This window comes from Miscanthus floridulus, chromosome 8 (assembly GCF_019320115.1).
Source record: "Miscanthus floridulus cultivar M001 chromosome 8, ASM1932011v1, whole genome shotgun sequence".
Lineage (NCBI taxonomy): Eukaryota > Viridiplantae > Streptophyta > Magnoliopsida > Poales > Poaceae > Miscanthus > Miscanthus floridulus.
In genome coordinates, this window is record NC_089587.1 from 80,075,543 (window position 1) to 80,094,325 (window position 18,783).

An 18,783-nucleotide genomic window follows, 5' to 3' on the forward strand; every position below is an offset into this window, starting at 1 on the left:
AAATATAAACGAAATGCTTATAGTAAGAAATCTTACACTATGCAAATTTGGCCACTCCAAAGTTTGGCCAACTAAACGACCCTACGGAGTACTCCTATGGTGGTGACGCAGACGTAGTCTCCATTCTCACTCGGTCACTCACACGAGTTGACATGCAGGAGGACAGCCAGAGCCAGCCGCATGGATCTGCAGACACGTAAGTAGCCATCGCTTCGATTCGCTTAATCACTTTGCAAAACAGTGGTGACGTGTCCGGATGCTCTTGCATGATTGGCCGGTTGCACTGCATCGCATGTCCTGTTTTTTTCCTTTAATTGTCAGGCTGTTGTTGAACAGTAAGAGTACTATTTACTACTGCTGCTGGTTTCTGTGGTGGAGGTGAAGCGAACGGATTGGTAGGGCAGCCATGCGGTTGAGGTGAGCACATCACACGCTTCGACAAAACACCTCTGGCTTTTCAGGTAACGGTCCTTGTCAGGATAGGATAGGATAGGAAGAGCTCTAAAACTTGCCCCCCCGTCGTCATTCAAGATAACAACGTCGCCATCGCAACGTCCCAGTCCCATACGGGGAAACCTACAGTCCACCGTACCAAAAGACGACAAGAGTTTAAGTCCTCTTTGACAAGGTTTTAAATAGTGTCAGTTCAGTGAAGCCGAAATCGTGTCAAAGAGGATCTTGTTATGCTTTCACACCCAATCTGGAAGAAGAAACGAACTCCCCTTTCGAACAACGGATCAAGCATGTTCCAGGGGTAACACACACAGACCGCAGGACTTTACCTTCCAGATGAACACAAAGCTGCCCGTCAATTTAATTGTATCAGAAACAGAGGTTATCAGTTCTGAAGTTCATGCTACGATCAGTGACCCCAGGACAGCTGAATCATACTCAGGTTGTGCGTTGGTTCAAATGAGGATGCACGATGCAGTGAGTACCAAACCAACTCGTACAGCTGCAGTCTGTATCAGATCGACAGATGCTCCAAAAACTAGCCTTCAGACTGATCTCAGTGTACCACTACCCCTGACTAATTCATCAGTGTCGTCCTGTCCTAGCTCACATCTCACTTCTTTGCCTTTGAGAACCGGAGGCACCTGTACTTCTCGCCGCTGACAGTGATCTCCAGGGCTCCGTCCTGGTTATCCTGATTCGAAGCCGTCCCCATGAGGACGCTCTTCTCTTTCTCCAGGTTCTCCCTCTCTATCTTCAGCCTCGCCTCTTGTCTCGCAATCTCAGCCTGCCAAAAAACGAAAACAAAAGTGTGCCATGTCAAATTGCGGGTCCCAAAGGTTGTGTCAATGATGAAGAGGTACAAGGAAAAAGACCAAAAGAAAAAAGAGTCGGACGTGGGAGTTCAGAAGATCCTCTGGTTCACCTATGACTATGAGACGTGGTATTGAAAATGTTTACAGTATATCACAACCCGCTACTTGGATCGATTGTCTTTATTTCTTAGTCTTCACTTTACCTAAAAGATGAATTTAGGTAAGGATGTTGTTGTGTCGGAGAAGTGGGCAGTTTAATTAAAGACTAGGATAAATATCACCATAGCCTAAGTGAACACCTCACTGTCAATCATGGTCTTTTCATCATGAGTGTAGTTATCTGTTCTTTTGCATGATAGGATTAACTCAGTGTCATCATGAGTGTAGTAGATCAGGTTTATCTTCCAAACGTAAATCTGATCTATTGATGATTATGACATCCATCTTGCTCATTTGATTGCTGCTTATCCAATCTATAGCCTAATATAATTTATTGACCACAAATTGACAGCATATGCTGCTTGCAATCAGAAAGGTGTCTTGTTTTGGTGTCTCCTTTGACCCCAGTTCAAGCACCGTGCTCTGAATTTGTTGTGTAATGTCTGTAACTCTCCCTTTTTTTTATTTTCTTCGTGACTTGGTCTAATAAAACTCTTGCCGTCCTTTCAAAAAAAAATCAGAAAGGTATCTCCAGTGATGCTGGACGTCAACCTAAAAGGTATATTCAATTATATAGCCTGAGCTGATGAAAGCTGAGAGCTAATATAAGTCCTTCAATGCTAAGGTCTCCAAGCTACCAGCACACACTACACAGCAACAATATCCTTATAAGCTGGAAACAGAGCATCGAATCAGTATGGGTGGTGGGACTCTCTACACAAAGCAAGATTGGTGTATCCCTACCTAGCAGGGCCCAAACACTCATCTCTATATACTTTCTCAACCCAAACCTGGTCTATCCAAGAATGGAAGAAGCTCTTCCTAGCCCACTCCTACTGCTATCCATGTGGGAGTGGTTTCCTCTATTGCACAATACAGGGTCACTTTCCTGCCTTGTGTTGTTTCATTCACATTAATGGGTGAGCAGCTCAACTGTTAGGACAACCTACAGGCCTGTTTCCAGCACTGATGTAGACCCTTGGGGGGAAAGATACCGCTCTTATCACTCCTCTGTGGCCTCACTAATCACTTTTGATAGGCATCATCGACCATCAGATAATTAAGGCTGACTTCCATCTACGCTCAAAGGTTGAGTCTTGCAGTCAAATTTGCTTCTTACCTCAATGGAATTCTAAGAAGTTATGGAAGAAGTTACATATTCATATTGTTCATGTGGTGAGAAATGAGAACCGGATTTCAACTCTAGGACGTCAAATTTTCCCTTGTTTGGTGCATCTTTTTCTTTAACAGAATATCTCTATTATGTTACCTTGACCTGTGCTGATAATTGGTGTCTTATATAACGTAAATCAACAGTGTTAATGTACTCCCAATTCATTGATTTTCCTTAGAAGAATTTCTTCGGCGACACCTCACCTATCACCTTTCTGGCCCTGTTCGGCTGGCAGAATCTTGGCTGAAACTGGCTGGTTGTGTGAGAGAGAAACACTCTTTGGCTGGATGGATGAATAGTGCCGTGTGAGGGGAAACCAGCCGGCTGGCTGGTTTCTTAAGACCAGCGTCAGATAGTACAAAGCAGACGCCAGCATAAGTTTCCATCTTAACATATATGTTGTACAGAGTCAAAATGGATATTCAAATTTTGAAATATAAGCCAATGCATATTTAATGTAACATTTTATTTTCTAATCTGTGTAGTATGGGTTAGCACTACTCAAGAGAATCAGTGCATGTGCTTTGCAGGCAACTCTTATATTCTTATCTTCACCCGATCTATCACCTTTCTATGGTTTCTATACTCTCTACGGAACTGAAACATACCAGCTTTATTCCCCTTGCTGCCTTCGGTGACAACTAGAGTGAAAGGCAAGGAATAATCTCCTACAATGTACTTGTTCAGCATCACAAGAAACTGAAGGGCATTGAAATCAACTCATGAAAGAAACTCTGTTCAGTGCAGATGCAGGTTCAGTGTCATCTCAATCATATTTCCAGCGAGAATTGAAAATGCACCAGCGATCAGATCAACCATACGATTCATATATCACAAGAAGCAAATCGAAGCGGTTCCGTGATCACGGAACAGCTGACAGTAAAAGATGCTGGCCAAGACGAGATGCGGGATGGATGGAACAGAGAATTGAGCAGGAGGCGAGGGGGGTCGGGGACACGGTACCTCACGGCGGGAGAGCTCGGCCTTCCACGCGGCTTCCCGCTCGGCGACCGCGCGCTCGCGCTCCGCGATGTAGCTCTGCATCTCCCGCTCCTTCATGATGCGGTCCTGGATGTCCGCGTCCAGTGCCTCCTTGAGCTCCATCACGAACTTGTCCACCACCGCCTTTATCCGCACAGACATCTCGCCGCGCCTCACGGACACCGCTCCCACCAGCAACGGCACCGCTCCTCCCTTTGCACTCTTGCTCTCGGCGCGGTGTCACCGGCAAGCGGCAGCTTCCACGGGCGGTGGATGCCGCTGGAAACCTTGGCGTCGTTTGTTACGGGGCGTTTGCGCCTGTCACGATGCAGCGTAGATGGGGTGGACCAGGGAGAAGAGGTGGCCCAGTGGGCCTTCATGGCCATTAATTCCGTTTGCACCCTTTACTTACCTTTTTCTACTTTTTTTTAATTAACTAATCTTCTTTTTTCTTTACTCTTTTTTACTAGAAGACAGCATTCTTTTCTAGCTCTTCTTTCAATAAACAGCATCTACATAATTCTGGCCACTAGTGAACAGAGAGAGCATTTCTGCAGACACTTCCATAATAAGAATCAAAGGCCCTGTTTGGTTACCCCTCCTAAAAACATTAGGAACTAAAATCTGGATAAAATTTGTCTAAAAAACCAAACACCTCCTCATAAAAAGCTCCTAAAAATTATAGGAGGGGCCAAAAACTTTAGGAGCTCCACCCCCTCCTAAAAGCTCCTAAAGTCCATCCAGGACCTAGGCTACCCCTCCCGACCGCACGCTCCCCCACGCCCCCGCACCCACGTCCCGAACACCGCCGCCCCCGCTCCCTCCCTCCTCAACGCCGGCGCCCGCCGGATCCGCCGCCCCCACTCCCTCGCGCCGCCGGATCCGCCGCCCCCGCTCCCTCACGCCGCCGCACAGGCTGGCCGCGGCGCCCCCGCCCCTCCTCTACCACCTCCGCGTGGCCCACCACCATGTCGTCCACCTCCGGCGGCCGCCCCGCCACTCCGTCCGCCGCATTCGCGCGCCCTACCACCCCGTCCTTCCGCCGACGGGGCCGGAGAACGAGGCCCTGGTGGGCGGGGCCAGAGGCCGAGGCGCCAGTGGCGGGCACCCGTAGCAGCCGCCGTTTGGGCGCAGGGAGGGCGGAGGCACCCGTCTGCCCCGCGCGCGCCGCGTCCTGCAGTGCCGGTGACCCTCCCTGCGGCGGGACCAATGCCGCCGCCGGCGGCCGCCATCCCTCATGGAGCCGGTGAGGGGGAGGCTTGAGCGAAGAAGCAAGAGGTCAGGGGGAGTGAGGGGGAGGCGGATCCGGGTAGTGCCAAGCGGCGGCGGCGGCGGCGGCGGAACGTGTGTGAGGCGTGGCTGCGGCATTTGAGGAGTGGGGAGGAGACTGGAGTGAGAAAGAGTGGCGTGCGGAGCTAAGGGAGAAAGAGAGTAGCGCCAGGGGTAACTGGGGAGGGCATCATGGTCCTTTTGCCACTGCATTTATTGCCTTTAGTCAGTTTTATGAGGTAGAACCAAATATTTTTTAGGAGGTTTTAGAAGGCTGCCTAAAATTTTTAGGAGCTAAAATTTTAGGAGCTTGGAACCAAACAGGCCCAAAGAATGCTTGCCTTGATGTGGTAGTCTTGTCAGCAATGACCACAACCTCATCAAGTGAGGTCAATCTGGAACAGAACAACATACAGTACCTGGCTACCAGTAGTCGCCACAGGAGCAAGCTCCATCCTGGAAATGGTGGAATCGAATAGGGTCCCTGATGATGATCGTCCTGCCTTCGCTCTTGGAGACAAGCTTCGCGAATGCGTGGCAGTCACCACAGATCCTTAGGTTCTTCATGATTCTGATAGGCTTCCCATCCACCGCATGCATCGTTCCAAATGCTATCGCCATCTTCTCACTGTGATACTTCAGCAGATCTTCTTTCTGCTCGATTGCGAGGTCCTGCAGCACAAATTCTGTATGGGGAATGTAACCAAGAGATTTGATCCTTCCGATCAACCGGTCCAGCTCCTGAACTATGGTGTCAGAGCATGGGTGTGATAAGTCCCCAGCAATGAAAACATGGACATGTTTTTCCAGCTCGACCCAACTTCGCCCTGGTTCTTTCTTCATACCTCGGTCCCTCATCGCCTTCCATGACTTCTCAGCATCTGTCCACTGCCGCAGATCCGCATATGTGTTTGACAACAATACACGAGCACCTTGGTCGTCAGGCTCCAGTTTAAGTATTTCTCTGGCTGCGTATGCTGCGAGATTGGCATTTTTATGCATCCTGCAAGCGCCTAGGAGAGTTCTCCAAATGACTGAATCTGGCTCAAGGCTCATATCACGGATGAATTCCACAGCCTCATCGAGCTTCCCGGCTCGACCAAGGAGATCAACCATGCAGTTGTGGTGTTCTCTCTCAGGTTGAATGCCAAAGAGCTTCTTCATGGACCTAAAGTAGTACCAGCCATCTTCCACTAGACCAGCATGGCTGCAGGCAAAGAGTACTCCAACCATGGTTATGCGGTTCGGTGCCACTCCTTCAGATTTCATCAAGTCAAAAACCCTCAATGCATCAGCGCTTTTCCCGTTCTGCGCCAAACCAGATATCATGGTGCTCCATGAGATTACATCCCTCTGTGGCATCCTGTGGAACAAGGCATCAGCATCCTCCAAGCTCCCGCACTTGCAGTACATGTCTACAAGCGCATTGTGCAGGATCAAGTCCTTATCATACTTGAGCACATGAGCATGCACCTGCCTCCCCACTTCAAGCATGACCATCCCGGTGCACGCTCGCAGGAGGCTCGTCAAGGTACCCTGGTTAGCTGAGAACCCAGCGTCCTTCATCCTCATAAACAGCTCTATCGCCCCAACTCCATCTCCACTCTGTGTGAAACCCGCAATGATTGAATTCCAAACGACCAAATCTCCAGTCACCATATCGTCAAACACACGCCGCCCACCGTCCAAATCCCCAAGCTTCGTGTACGCGTCAATCAATGAGCTCCGCACGAACACATCAGAGTCCAGCCCTACCTTGACAGTGCTCGCGTGCACGGCCGCGAGCACCCCCGGCGTGGCACACGTGCCGAGGACACTCGAGAACGTGTACGCGTTGGGCGCCACCCCGTCCCTCCGCATGGCCACCAGGAACCTGAGCGCCTCCGCCTTCCTCCCGTCTGCGCTTGCCAGCGCCGCGACGACGGTCGTCCAGGTGACAACGTTCCTCTCCGGCATTCCGTCGAACAGCCTGAGCGCGTCGTCGAGCAGGCCGAACTTGGCATACATCGAGACGAGCGAGTTGGAGACGAAGAGGCCGCCGCCGCTGTAGTGAGACAACGATCCATGGGCCTCGACGTGGCGGTGGATGAGCCGGCCGTCGCTTGCCGTGCCGTGGCGCACGCAGAGCTTGACGAGGCGAGTGAGGGAGACGGGGTCCGCGTGGAGCCCCGCCGCGGCGAGGTCAGGGAGCAGCGCGAGCGCGGCGGGGAACGGCCCCTCGACGCAGAGGCGGGAGAAGATGGCGAGGGAAGGGTGCGGGCGCGGTTGTGTGTGGACGCGGCGGCTGCTCCGCCGAGTCCGAGTGGCTGCGGCAAGGCGGTTGCGAGGGAGGCGTTTGAACAAGGAGGTCATCAGATATTCAGATGTAGGCCGAACTGCAGATTGCAGGACTCGCGAGGCCCGGCTCCCTGAAGGACTGAATGTCTGAACCGTAGGGATTCTGCAGGAAACAGAATTTTTCTTGTTTATAAATAGCCACGAGTTGTGGCAATAAGTCAATCTCAAGCAGACGAATTTCTACATAATTTGTGTTTCGTTGTTCCAAATAGCCTGTGAAACACGGTTGGATAACTCAATCTCATCTCAAGTAGATAACAGACGAATTTCTGGGCTGTAACGACCTCACGGGCAATTTTCGTGAAATTCATTTCAGTTGAGTTTAAAGGTTTTCACTTTGCACATCAGCTCGTGCATCTGGGGGATTTGTGCATAGTCAACTGTTATGCTATCATATGAAATGAAACAAAGGCACAAAGCACTAAAGCAACGTAGCAACGTGCAGTGCGTTACTGAATATTGATCCAGCGAATATAAGTTTGATACACAATCAATACTGAAGCATCAAGTACCAACAGGGTGAGCCCTGAATTGCGCAGACGAACTGCATATGCCATTTCAATTATTCAGTGCATAATCCATCTTGAGAATGTACAAAGATGATGTTTGCAGTTCTATCATTTCGACACCGTAGCAGAAGCATGGGCAGCTAGCAGCATATGCTGAAACATGATTTCAGTGCTCCATTTGGTCCGCGACAAGGCGAGATAAGGTCAAGGTTTTCCTCATAGCTCTGCCCTGGATTCATCGTCTTTACCGCCATCTTTATGAGTGGCCAGTGTCCTGATAATGGACTCATATATCCCGATTCCTTTGAGGTACTCATCTTTGCTCAGAAACTACATGATACAAAAATGTTGATTCAACAAACATGCTAGATATAGCAAATACAAAGAATATACCTTAATGGCATCAGATGGTCAAATCAAAACTAATGACACAAACCTCATTATGGTCATGGAGCAATATCGGGGTGTTCGCCATAGGTGAAAAACCAAATGCTGGTAATCCAATTTGCCGGAAGTAGCGAGCATCAGTAGAGGCTGGGAATATCTCCGGCTTGCCAAGTTTGCCACCAGCACTCTTCACAGCTTCTTCAAGCAACAACCACCATGGGTTTGTGCTGTCTGTGGGTGTCATGGCTGGCTTCCCAAAGTTGTCCAGGACAGACATCTTCTGTTTAAACTGCAGAACAGATAACCAGAAGATATATGATTGAAAACTTTATGAAATTCACACGACCAAGGTCATGCGTATGGATAATAAAGTATTGTAGTTACTTACAGAAAGTAGAACTGAACGTTTGTGTTGGACATCAAAAAATCAAAATGCAATGCATTCTTATCTTTGTTAACGTTTAACGGGAACAGAACAACTACTAATTTCAAACTAAGACTCAAAAATTTGTGTGCTACTATCATCAATAAACTAAGATAGTCAAAAGAATAACACCTCTAACAGAAGCAAAAAACCGAAAATTGAATATCTCATATCATGAAATAAAGATTTCTGAAAAAAAGAGCCCCATTGAGAAATACAAATCCATTAGCGTGGCAGAAATATTGGAAAAAACAGAAGCGTGTTATCTAAATGAACTAACTTTATCAGCAAAAATACCAAATAAATCTTGAAAGCCATAATGACAGAACTGCAACAATATTTTTCAAATATTCTTAAATTCTTCGATTATTCTTATTGCCTCAATTCCATGCCGTGTTGTTGTCCATAAATTCAACAAATAAATGTGAAAGTGAACATTGTTTCTTTTGATTCAAAAAGCTGTCCCCACATGATTGAGGAGCTAGTTAACATGTGTATAGAGTATATATGCCATCAGTTGAACCACTATGTAATCATACCTCAAAGGTCAAGTTGTGTGAAGGTGGTGCCCATTCTTCCACAAGGCGTCTCTCCAGTGCTTCAACATGGGCACTAGGAGGGATTCGAATGTCAAGACCTATCTCTGCTTCAGATGGTTGAAGATTCATGACAAAACCCTGAAAGAAGTCAAAGATAAAGTGATTAGTAAGAAATATTACGGATCAGAGCATGAGTTGACCTGGTTTAATTGGATGATGAACTACTCCCAATTTATGCAAGGTAGATGAGTAAGACAGGTAAGAATACAATGGATCAAAGAATGGAAAGCACTTATTCATCAGATTCTAGAAAAGCATGATTATCAATAAAAGTGTGTTTCTGAACAACATCAACTTTGTGAACTGGACGATCATTTATCGTTCCAACAAAGGACAGAAGGTACCACAACAATAATCAGAAGTTGGAAAGTACAAAAGGCTATAAGATTCAGGAATCAAGAATAATGCCATTTTAAACTCAGATGTGTATCTGTAAATATAACAGCAAGTCAAAGCCATCTTACATTCTTCCTAATGAAAACAAGACAAAGTACTTTAAGTACAGCACTCATGCAATGATAAAATGACTGGATACTGCAAGCATAAGGTCCTATTTTTTGAGAAGATGTATATGTTAAGTGTATGGTTAAGGCTCTATCTATAGGCCTATCTATAGGCCCACTCTATATTTAGCCATGCGGCTCTCTATATATGGTCCCCTTCACCTCTGGAGCATCTGTACTCTGTGATCCCAAAGGTTCATAACATGGTACCAGAGCTATGGGATTAGGGTTAGGATTAGATTAGTCTGACCCACGATCCATTTTTTCCTTGGGATCCTCTCTTCTTCGAGCGGCCCGTCGCTGTGCCCTCTCGTCGCCTGTCTTCCCGCGTGGACAGCCCGTCGCCGTCTCATCGCGCGTCTTCGCGCGGCCCGTCGCCATGCCCCTTCGCCCGACGGCCCGTTGCCGTCTCATCGCCCGCCCGAGGCTTCTGTCCGCATGTCCACATCACTCGCGACTTGGATCGCGACTCGTCTCCGTCGCGGCTCGTGAGTTGCATCGCGAATCATCCGTCGCGGGGCACGTCGCTCGCGACTCGTCTCCGTTGCGGGGATCGTCGTCTGCTGCTTCCGCTCGTCGCTGCTCGTCGCCTCTTCAACCTCTTCAATCTTCGGCTTCTCTGTTCTGCCCGCCTGTTGTTGGAACAGAGCAGAGGAGGTCCTGATCGTCATCTGCTTCCGCTCGTCGCTGCTCCACGCCTCTTCAGTCTCCAACTTCCCTGCTCTACCCGCCTGTTGGGAGCAGAGCAGAGGAGGTCTTGCACGTTCAGCAAATAGAGGGGGTCGTCTGCTTCTTATACCACAGTGGTAACAGATCGCTGCCTCCCTCCTCCTTGGTCAGCTGTTAGCAGTTGTTTCCATCATGTCTCAGTCTCAGCTCAACGCAATTGTCATCCGTATCACTTTAGAGGGTCCAAATTATCCTGAATGGGCCTTCTGTGTAGAAACTGCTTTAAGGGGTCATGGTTTACTACATCATTTAACTGACAATGCCCCTAAGCCTAAGGAGGATGGTAGTAATGCTACTGCAGTAAAGGATTGGGGTATCAATGATGGCAAAGTGATGGCTGCTATGGTCAATAGTACTAAACAATCCTTGATTATGAGTCTATCTAAGTTCAAAACTGCTAAGGCCATATGGGAAAATCTAAAGCAGCGCTATGTACAGGACAGTGGGGCTCTTTTACATAGTCTTATGCAGCAAACTCATGTCATAGAGCAGAATGATATGTCCATTGATGAGTACTATTCTGCTTTTGATCGATTGATGGGATCATTGACTTCCATGGTACCTGAATGTTCAGCTGATTCTTGTCCAGCACATAAATTTATTGAAAAGTTTTTCACTTACAGATTTGTCATGGGAGTTCGAGCTGAGTATGATTCCATCCGTACACGGTTGCTTCACAGTTCTTCTAATCTCACTATGGCAAATGCTTTGTCAGATTTGCTTGCAGAAGAAACTCGTCTCAAGTCCCTGTCCTCTACAGTGTCTCATGGTGTGTTGGCAGCTTCTCGGAGGACTAGTGCACCCAATAGTACCTCTGCCGAACCTTGTAAGCATTGTGGCAGGACTGGTCATCTTTCAGAAAATTGTTTCTCTCATCATCCAGAGAAGTTGGCTGAGTATCGTGCACGACATGCTGCTCATGGTGGTCGTGGTCGTGGTACTGGTTCCACTCCTAGAGGCTCAGTTTCAGTGGCTACTTCCTCGACTGTTAGTGCTCCCTCGGCTTGGGTGCTTGATTCAGGCGCTTCTTTTCATGTGACCTCTGATCAGTGCCAGCTGGTTGCCTGCAAGCCGGTCCCTGATGGTGCTTCTGTTCAGACAGCTGATGGTACATATTGTCATATCACTCATCAGGGTTCACTTTGCAATAATCACTTTTCTGTACCCAATATTTCCTTTGTACCTCAGTTGTCTATGAATCTTCTGTCGGTTGGTCAAATTACCGACCAGAATTGCTTTGTTGGTTTTGATGACTCATCTTGTTTTATTCAGGACCGTCGCAGCGGGAAAGTGATTGGGACTGGCCATCGCCGTAAAGGTGCTTCTAGCCTCTACGTTTTGAACACTCTACGTCTTCCTTCGTCCGTTCCATCTACAGCTCATGTCTCATCCACTGCTGTCTATCTCATCAATAGGCAACCTTCATCCAAATTGTCTGATCAATGTCCTGGTGAAGTACTTTTTGGTACTCCTCCTAGCTATGATCATCTTCGAGTTTTTGGATGCACTTGCTATGTTCTGCTTGCACCTCGTGAGCGCACAAAATTGACTGCACAATCTGTTGAATGTGTTTTTCTAGGGTATAGTCCTGAGCATAAAGGTTATCGATGTTATGACCCTTCTTCCCGTCGCATACGCATCTCTCGTGATGTTACCTTTGATGAGGATCGCCCCTTCTTTTATAACCCTTCCACTAACCCTTCATATTCTCCCACAGAGTCCACCTCTTTTTTGAGCCTTCCTCCAAATTCATCCACCGATGATGCCTCTGCACCATCTGATCCTCCTATTTCCATCACACCACCTTTACCTCCTACAACATCCTCATCTCCATCTCAATCTTTTTCAAAACCACCTATTACACGTGTCTACATCCGTCGTCCCTCCCAGCTTCCGTCTAGTTCTCCCACCATGGCTAGTCCAGATGAGCCCGCTGCTGATGCTTCTAATAATAACATTGATGATTCACATGTTGATGAGTTACAGGTTGCTCCACGATATAATCTTCGAGACCGCAGTACCATTCATCCTGAAGAGAAGTACGGTTTTCCCCAAGTGCATGCTGTTGTTGATGAGCCATCCACTTATCAGGAAGCTTCTCAAATTCTGGAATGGCAGCTAGCTATGTCTGAGGAACTTGCCGCCCTTGATCGTCAAGGCACTTGGGATCTTGTTCCATTGCCATCGCACACAGTACCTATTACATCTAAGTGGGTATTCAAAGTGAAGACCAAGTCAGATGGCTCTATAGAGAGATATAAGGCCCGTCTTGTTGCCAGAGGTTTTCAGCAAACTCAGGGTCTAGATTATGATGAGACTTTTGCACCTGTTGCTCATATGACGACAGTCCGTACATTAATTGTAGTTGCAGCAGCTTCTTCTTGGCCCATATCTCAAATGGATGTCAAGAATGCCTTTCTTCATGGTGATTTGACTGAAGAAGTTTATATGCAACCGCCCCCGGGTGTTGTCGCTCCTCCAGGATATGTCTGTCGTCTTCGCCGTGCTTTATATGGCCTTAAACAGGCTCCTCGTGCTTGGCATGAGCATTTTGTCTCAGTGATACGGGCTGCTGGCTTTTCAGCTAGTGATCATGATCCGGCTTTATTTGTTCATTTGTCACCACGTGGCCGTACGTTGCTTCTTCTCTATGTTGATGATATGCTGATTACGGGTGATGATAAGAATCACATTTCCCATGTGAAGCAACAACTCAGTGCTGAATTTCAGATGTCTGATTTGGGTCCTCTCAGTTATTTCTTAGGCATTGAGGTCAAGCAATCTACTCAGGGCTATCATCTTTCTCAGTCTAAGTACATACAAGATCTTATTGCTCATTCAGGCATCACTGATAGTCGAACTGCTGCCACACCCATGGATCTTCACTTGCAGCTACGTCCCACTGATGGGGTACCTCTTAAGGATCCCTCTCGATATCGACACATTGTGGGCAGCCTTGTTTACCTCACTGTCACTAGGCCGGATATTGCTCATGCAGTCCATATTTTGAGTCAATTTGTTTGTGCCCCAACTTCTGTTCATTTTGGACATTTACTTCGCGTGCTACGCTGCCTACGGGGGACATCATCTCAAAGTTTACTCTATGCGCATGATAGTCCGCTTCAGCTTCATGCTTACTCGGATTCCACTTGGTCGAGTGACCCAACAGATCGATGTTCCATCACTGGATATTGCATTCTTCTTGGCTCTTCTCCTATTGCATGGAAGTCCAAGAAGCAAGCAGCTGTATCTCGCTCTAGTACAGAGGCTGAACTTCGAGCCCTTGCCACTACTACTGCAGAGATTGTATGGCTTCGATGGTTGTTGGCTGATTTAGGCATCTCTTGTGATGTTGCCACACCTCTTCTATGTGATAATACAGGAGCCATACAAATTGCTAATGATCCTGTGAAGCATGAACTCACAAAGCATATTGGTGTGGATGCTTTCTTTACTCGGTCTCATTGTCATCAGAAGACTATTTCTCTCCAGTATGTGCCTTCAGAGTTGCAATTGGCTGACTTCTTCACTAAAGCACAAACTCGGGAGTAGCATCGGCTTCACTTGATCAAACTCAATGCTTCAGATCCTCCACTTCCACCTTGAGTTTGAAGGGGGGTGTTAAGTGTATGGTTAAGGCTCTATCTATAGGCCTATCTATAGGCCCACTCTATATTTAGCCATGCGGCACTCTATATATGGTCCCCTTCACCTCTGGAGCATTTGTACTCTGTGATCCCAAAGGTTCGTGACAGTATAAATTCATATTCATTTATTGGTTGTCGGCCTATAGGTTGAAAGTGAACTCACAGTACACCAAAGACTCTTAAAGACCAAAAGCTAAACAAAACCAGTGCAAAGAACAGATATTATGTAGTGAATAAGAATTCCTAATCAAAGATATTAATTGGTCCATCTTAGTAAATACCAAATAACAACAGATGATTGTTCTGATTTTCAATAATATCATAGGATAATAACTACACCATCACATTAGTAACTCATACGGGATCAGGTGATCAAGCTACCAATATAATTTAATGAGATCTAGTGAAAGACCAGCTAAATTCTCGAAAGACTAAAACTGCACCTCAGCACATAAGTAACACAAAAATATTATCAACTAACCGTTGGTGTAGGTGTGCCAGCCTTCAGGTACGCAAAATTGACCGACACAACATCTCCTTCAGCCTTCTCTCCAGATTTCACTAAATCAAACTGTGATGTCCTGAACCTCCTAATAGCCTCCATGCTCTTCATCAAATTCTCCATTGCACTACCATCATACAACTTCGCACCGTGCCCTGGTGCGCCCATTGCTTTTATAGAAAGCCACCAAGGGCTACGCTCTGCATAGAACACACGATACTCCTCCCCTGGAGATGCAAGCCCTTCATCAAGGACTAATGCCACATTCATGTCTTTGAACTCCTTAGATGAAACAAACGGTTCAACACCCCCATGCCCACCAATCTCCTCGTCCGGAACAAATGTTATATAGATAGTTCGATCTGGAACAAATCCTGCAGAACGGAGACGGCAGATGGCTTCAAGGTACTGCATCCCCACACACTTCATGTCCTGCACAAAACACAGGGAAGTCCAAGAATTTAGTAGATGCGGTATACATGTAAATCTAGTGGATTTTTAGAGATTTGGAACTTTTGACCATTTCATGAAAAGCATGATGGAAAGCTAATCCTATATACAAAGCAAAGAGAATAAAAATGATTTTAGCAAACAGGTTAAGATAATATTAGCATTTTAGTAAGGGGAGATGGACACTCCGGGAAGAGATGTACAGGGAACATGTATATACAGCCTAAGAGTGACTTGTTCACGTGAAAAAGATTACCCTAGTGAATTCAGTGTAAAAATCAGTGCAACTTCACACTTACATTGAAATGGAATTTTGCCGGTCAATATACACTTGGTACTAAATAAACTAAACATCTCTAGCATTTAGCATCCTACCATTTGGCACAGCTAAAAAAATGCCATTAACAGTAAAAGCATCTATATGCAATCCCAGCCACAGCCACAAAATAAAACATCATGAGCAAATCCAATTATAAAGATCGCTTTCCTGCTCGAGGTAGATTACACTCCCAAGTGAATATCCATGTCACAGACCTAACTACGAATTAAGGAATCAAGCCAAAGCGTCGACAACGATCAGTACAGTAACTGAAAATTGGACTTTCCGAGACAAGGCGGCGCCAATAATAGCCCTTATGAAGATGCGCAGCATACCACGTGTATACGGCTCAAACTGAACAAGCAACAATCGCGGCTTTAAGCGATCTATTCAGTAAGGAAGTACATCTCACCTGGGAGCCTCGCGCGTAGATGCGACCGGACGCCTCATCGAGGGCGGCGGAAAAGGGCGGGTGGTCCCACTTGTTCGGCTCCGACGGCACGACGTCAGTGTGGGAGTTGAGGAGTATGGAGGGGAGCGACGGCCGCCGCCCGGGCCACCGCAGCAGCAGCAGGGGCTTCCCGGCGACGAGCTCGAGCGTGCGCGCCTCGAGCCCGGCCTCGGAGGCCTGGTTCCGGAGGAAGGCCACGGCCGCGGCGTAGTCGGGCGCCGGCTGCGCCGTGTCGATGCGGAGGTACTCCTGGAACCGGGAGATCGCCTCCGCGTCTGGCGACGGCGACGCCGCCCAGGCGAAGGCGAGGAGGGCGAGGGAGAGGAGCAGCGTGGTCGATGCCGTCGCCATGGAAGCGGGGGAGTTCCGTGTAAGATTCCTGGTTCCCATGGCGATGAGATGGGTCGTGGTGGCTGGCGAGTGGCGACGGCTGGGGATGCAGGGTGATGGTGAAGTGACGTGGCCCAATTTCTTTTCTCTGTTTTTGTGGAATTGAGATTCGTGCGTGGTTTTTTTAACTCTACCAAGGCCATGTTTAGATTGCATCAAAGTCCCAAGTTTTTTCACTCTCTCTTCATTACATCAATTTTTGGACGCATGCATGGAGCATTAAATGTAAGTAAAAAAAAGTAACTAATTGTACAGTTTGGTTGTAAATCACGAGACGAATCTTTTGAGCCTAGTTAGTCCATGATCGGACAAAGTTTGTCAAATACAAACGAAACGTGCTACAGTGTCCAGATTGCAAAAATTTGCAATCTAAACAAGGCCCAAGTAGCATGAGATGCCCACCTCAAGATACGAATATAGAATACCGGTGTGTTCGCAGCAGTCCAGCACTCTGCAACAATATTGCGCAAGATGTATGGCTGCAATAGCTGCTGTTGTAGAAATCTACAATGAACAAATTTAGCACATACTAACCTATACCTTATATAGCACATCATATTTACAGTGGCAAATCATAGGCCCTATTCGGCGTACCCTATATTTAGCTTGTTCGGCTTGTTTTTTAGTTGGAACAGTGTTTTTCTCTCACAATAATTCAGCCAGAACAATGTTTTTCAACCAGTTTTAACCAAATTTCAGACCAACGAACGCGACCATAGTTAACATTGCAACAAAGATGTCATCAGATATGTTTTGTGAAATATAATCAAGATGGGGTGTCTAAGCGAAAGAGATAGCTTGAGAATATGCATGGATCAATAGATTGCAAGCTTAGCAAGAGGATAAATAGGCGACCTCGCTAGTAGGGTAGCAAGTTCAAGGGAGAAAACAAGGCAATGGGCGCGTTTGGTTCAGCTTAAAATCGGGTTCCAGTGAGAATAATCAAGAATCTCACCCAAATGCATGTTTTATGATTATTTCCACTGCATAGGTCAAAACGATTGATGCCCTGTTCATTTCGCTGAAATTTGGCTTATGCTGATTTGTTGTGAGAGGAAAATACTATTCCTTCGTCGAAAAGTAATTCTGCCCTTGTTTAGTTCCACCTCAACTTCTAAAAAGTTGCTACAGTACCTGTCACATCGAATGTTTGCGGCCCGTGCATGGAGCATTAAATGTAGACGAAAAGAAAAACTAATTGCACAGTTTGGTGGGAAATTACGAGACGAACGTTTTGAGCCTAATTAGTCCATGTTTGAACACTATTTACCAAATAAAAACGAACGTGCTATAGTAGCCCCAAAATTCAAATTCCTACAACTAAACACAGCCTCTGAAGTAGTGCTGAAGAATAGGACGGATATTTAAACTACCAACCCATATTGAAAATGCATCAGCAGAGTTGTGAACATGTAAATTCCACTAGATTCTAGTAGTAGGCGAGTCGACACACGACTTCTGATGGGAAAAAGATATATACGTGGATGTAGCCCATACTATTATATCTCAATACAATTGTAAGAAAAAAGAAAGTGTAAGATGTCTCAAAATGCTAGTTGGTAGGAATGGTTTGTGTCAAACAAGTTGCTCTATTGGCCAGCATAACCTAACGGTTAAGAGAAAGTGAGGCACGGGTTGTTAGTTCCAGTAGAAGATAAGATAGCTCTATTGACGGTGCAAACTGAACAAGTAGTGAATTTGGTTTTGATTTGGTTCGGTTTTTTAATGTGTGGCCTAAAACAATGGTGGACCAAAGGCACGACGTCCCTGGGCGCCTGTCTAGGCTCCGGCGCCCACACACGTTGAAGAATATGTTGCTTTTGTGCCCTGTTAAAGGTTAAAAACATATAATATCGGTGCAAAAAGTGACCAACACGTAAATATTTATAGTTTTGGCGTACGTTGTGATCGGATGTGGCCTAGCACTCAATGACATAGGGTTTATACTGGTTCAGGCAACGTACCCTACGTCCCATTTTAGATGGTCGATGACTTTATTCCTGAGCCCAGGTGCTTGAAGTTTGTAGTGGGATTACAAACGAGTGGGAATAAGATGGGAGTGTTAAAGGTCTGGTCAGACTCTGGACTGAAGGGCCAAGAGTGATGGGAGCTCCTATATGCGCTAAGTATTAGAACGTATGCTCTATGTAGCTTTAGAGTTCTAGAGCCGTGAAGTTGTTCGAGTGCTCAAAATATCTAAAGCTAGCAGAGAGAGAGTCGGAATGCCCTCCTTTTGTTGGGAGAAAGCACATCCCCTTTTATAGATGAAGGGGATGACCTTATGAGTTCAAGAAAGAGAGTGCCCTAGTCTTGTTGCCCACGCCATCGGGAACAAGACTGTTGACGCCCAGATGCATGTGGCAGGCTCCATCGTGTTCTTCTGGTATGGCAAATGTCGGCGCCTACCATACTGTAGGACAAATGTCGACGCCTACAACACTGTTTGTGTTCTGACATATCTAGAAGGCTATAAAGTACCCTTTTGGCATGGCCTTACAGTACTGTTCTGCAGGTGTGCAGGGTATGGTTCTCGGTATTGCGGTTGACTTGAGCGCCTTACCTTATCCACTTCGCCTGATTTCTTGGGTCCTCACCGAGCGGGCGTCCCCGGGCGGTCGTTCCCAGTTGGATTCGACAACGCCGGTCGGAGAAGAGTCGTAAGCAGAGGTTCGTTGTATTCTCGGT

At 46.8% G+C, this 18,783-nt stretch overlaps 3 protein-coding genes across 3 annotated transcripts; all 3 read right to left on the reverse strand.

Moving 5' to 3' along the window:
- Positions 1 to 703: 703 nt before the first annotated feature.
- On the reverse strand, positions 704 to 3,873 carry LOC136472715 (uncharacterized). Its single transcript, XM_066470419.1, has 2 exons — positions 3,565 to 3,873; positions 704 to 1,240 (listed from the first exon to the last, which is right to left on the reverse strand). Exons 1-2 carry the CDS (start codon positions 3,742 to 3,744, stop codon positions 1,067 to 1,069), a joined length of 354 nt encoding a protein of 117 aa, XP_066326516.1. The 5' UTR covers positions 3,745 to 3,873; the 3' UTR covers positions 704 to 1,066.
- Positions 3,874 to 5,151: 1,278 nt separating this feature from the next.
- On the reverse strand, positions 5,152 to 7,225 carry LOC136472717 (pentatricopeptide repeat-containing protein At2g03880, mitochondrial-like). Its single transcript, XM_066470420.1, has one exon. It carries the CDS (start codon positions 7,201 to 7,203, stop codon positions 5,275 to 5,277), a length of 1,929 nt encoding a protein of 642 aa, XP_066326517.1. The 5' UTR covers positions 7,204 to 7,225; the 3' UTR covers positions 5,152 to 5,274.
- Positions 7,226 to 7,611: 386 nt separating this feature from the next.
- LOC136472718 (uncharacterized) lies at positions 7,612 to 16,176 on the reverse strand. The gene is made up of 5 exons (XM_066470421.1): positions 15,670 to 16,176; positions 14,468 to 14,920; positions 9,048 to 9,185; positions 8,134 to 8,373; positions 7,612 to 8,027 (listed from the first exon to the last, which is right to left on the reverse strand). Exons 1-5 carry the CDS (start codon positions 16,096 to 16,098, stop codon positions 7,914 to 7,916), a joined length of 1,374 nt encoding a protein of 457 aa, XP_066326518.1. The 5' UTR covers positions 16,099 to 16,176; the 3' UTR covers positions 7,612 to 7,913.
- Positions 16,177 to 18,783: the final 2,607 nt, after the last annotated feature.